The 2346-nt window shown below is 45.5% G+C and overlaps 1 protein-coding gene across 1 annotated transcript; it reads right to left on the reverse strand.

The window, feature by feature from the left end:
• Positions 1-280: 280 nt before the first annotated feature.
• Positions 281-1653, reverse strand: LOC118032019 (uncharacterized). The gene has a single exon (XM_035036577.2). It carries the CDS (start codon positions 1558-1560, stop codon positions 511-513), a length of 1050 nt encoding a protein of 349 aa, XP_034892468.1. The 5' UTR covers positions 1561-1653; the 3' UTR covers positions 281-510.
• Between the last annotated feature and the right edge of the window lie 693 nt (positions 1654-2346).

Raw genomic sequence — 2346 nt, forward strand, 5'->3', positions numbered from 1 at the left:
AACATGTAGCTGCTAGCTAGTGAAAGAGAATTATTCGTCTTATTTCCTCTTTGCATTTGGAAATATAGTCAACTTTCCTGATGTGCCATGCATGAGAGGAAAATAAAAGCTGAAAAGATTAATCATCATAAAGAATGAAGTGACATCGTTTTCTAAATCCATGCAGAACTGAAATGGTTGATTACTAATAGAGGTTGTTTGGTGTTCTTATAAATGCCCGAAGTGGTGGTGGACATTTTGGCTTTAGAAGAACTTAATTTCCGTTAACGTTCAGACAAGGAAACACAGAAAAGAAGGGCTTTATTGCGAATTAATTTCTTAGTGAACATACATGAATCCGAGTAACTGGGAAGCACCAAGGAGAAATTGATGAGAACACAAGTTTACAACGTTAAGCGTAGAAACTGACATAACAAAAGATGCTTTAGAATTCAAGCTGATATTTTTCTATTTTACTTGCATTATCCATTTCATATTGCCGAAAAGCTTGGTTTCCAAGGTAAAGCATGTTTAGCGTCCACCACCACCACCTCCAGAACCGCTTCCAGACCCATGGCCGGCACCAGCCCCAACTCCTACACCAATGCCAATCCCAACTCCAAATCCTCCACCAGCTCCACCACCATGCCCACCTCCTACACCTCCACCTCCACCAGCACCACCACCTAAACCTCCACCAGCTCCACCTCCTAGACCTCCACCCGCTCCAAAGCCACCACCATGGCCTGATCCACCACCTAGACCTCCACCTCCTCCACCTCCACCACCTCCTCCACCTCCTCCTCCAGCACCGCCTCCAAGGCCACCACCTACACCACCTCCAGCTCCAAAGCCCCCACCATGACCTGAACCACCACCAATACCACCGCCACCACCACCTCCTCCTCCACCTCCTCCACCACCACCAGCACCTCCAGCTCCACCTCCTACCCCTCCTCCAGCTCCAAAGCCTCCACCATGTCCTGACCCACCACCAGCACCACCTCCACCACCTCCACCAAAACCACCACCTCCACCAGCACCACCTCCAGCTCCGCCACCTACACCTCCTCCAGCCCCAAATCCTCCACCATGACCAGCTCCACCTCCAACACCTCCTCCTCCTCCAGCTCCACCACCAAAGCCACCACCTTTACCACCACCACCACCAAGTCCTCCTCCCCCTCCAGCTCCACCACCAAAGCCACCACCTCTACCACCACCACCACCAAGTCCTCCTCCTCCTCCAGCTCCACCACCTCTACCACCACCACCACCAAGCCCTCCTCCTCCTCCGGCTCCACCGCCAAAGCCACCACCTTTACCACCACCACCACCAAGTCCTCCTCCTCCTCCAGCTCCACCACCAAAGCCACCACCTCTACCACCACCACCTCCTCGTCCTCCCCCACGTCCACGGCCAAAGCGGCCTCCACAACGTCTTGGATTCCACCTACAATCATCGTCTTGATATCTAGTTTTGTCAAGCTTGTCATCACCAAGGCTGATTGCACTCAAATGAAGGACAATGCACAAGAGAAGCAGAAGAAAAGAAACCCATTTTGATGAGATCACACCCATGGCCTTGTGCTTATGCTATATTAAGAAGGTTCTTCGCAAGCATTGCATGTTCTTCTTTGCAAGAAAAGTGTCCTATATATAGGGTTTATCCACTACATTATTTGGGCAAGTTCACTGAAGAGCCTTCCAATTGTTGCATCTTAATGTGACGCGTTGGAACCGTTGGGTCAATGGCGAGAACATTTAATGATCAAATTAAAGTCACAACCCAAGTGTACTTTACATACATACAGCAAGGGCGGATTCCGGGCAAGTGGGCCGCCCTCTGCAAAAATATTTAATTTTTTCTAGAATTATATACATATATTTATATGCGTGGCTATAAAAAAACGCTTAGATTTTAACCCTCCTGAAAATTATATATATATATATATATATATATATAAACTCACAAAAAGAAACTGCGAAAAACATCAAGTTAGAAGTGGCAGATTCATTCACATGCCTTCTTGTTAGCATAATTAGAGTATTTGATTTCTTTCTAATCAGGTTTTACCTGTGTTTTTATTCACGTGGTTTTATCTTATTACAACTCTTTTAGTATTTAAACTCTTTAACTAAGATAATACGAAGAGTAAATTCGTTTACTGACCAGACTAAGTTTCTTAAGATAACACTGCACGCGTAAATATTTACATATATAAAACACGAGAGTAAATCATTTTCAATAAATGTAAGCACTTTTTTTTCTCAACACACGAGCTTAGAACTAGGGTAGCTCTCTCTCACCTTTAAATTACGTGCTATCATGTTTTATTAATGATTTGAACTTAGAGACAATGTTTA

This window comes from Populus alba, chromosome 2 (genome assembly GCF_005239225.2).
Source record: "Populus alba chromosome 2, ASM523922v2, whole genome shotgun sequence".
Taxonomy (NCBI): Eukaryota; Viridiplantae; Streptophyta; class Magnoliopsida; order Malpighiales; family Salicaceae; genus Populus; species Populus alba.

What these genes read in the sequence shown, in the direction of transcription:
- LOC118032019 (XM_035036577.2), bottom strand. Translation starts at nt 1,560, where the DNA reads ATGGGTGTGATCTCATCAAAATGGGTTTCTTTTCTTCTGCTTCTCTTG.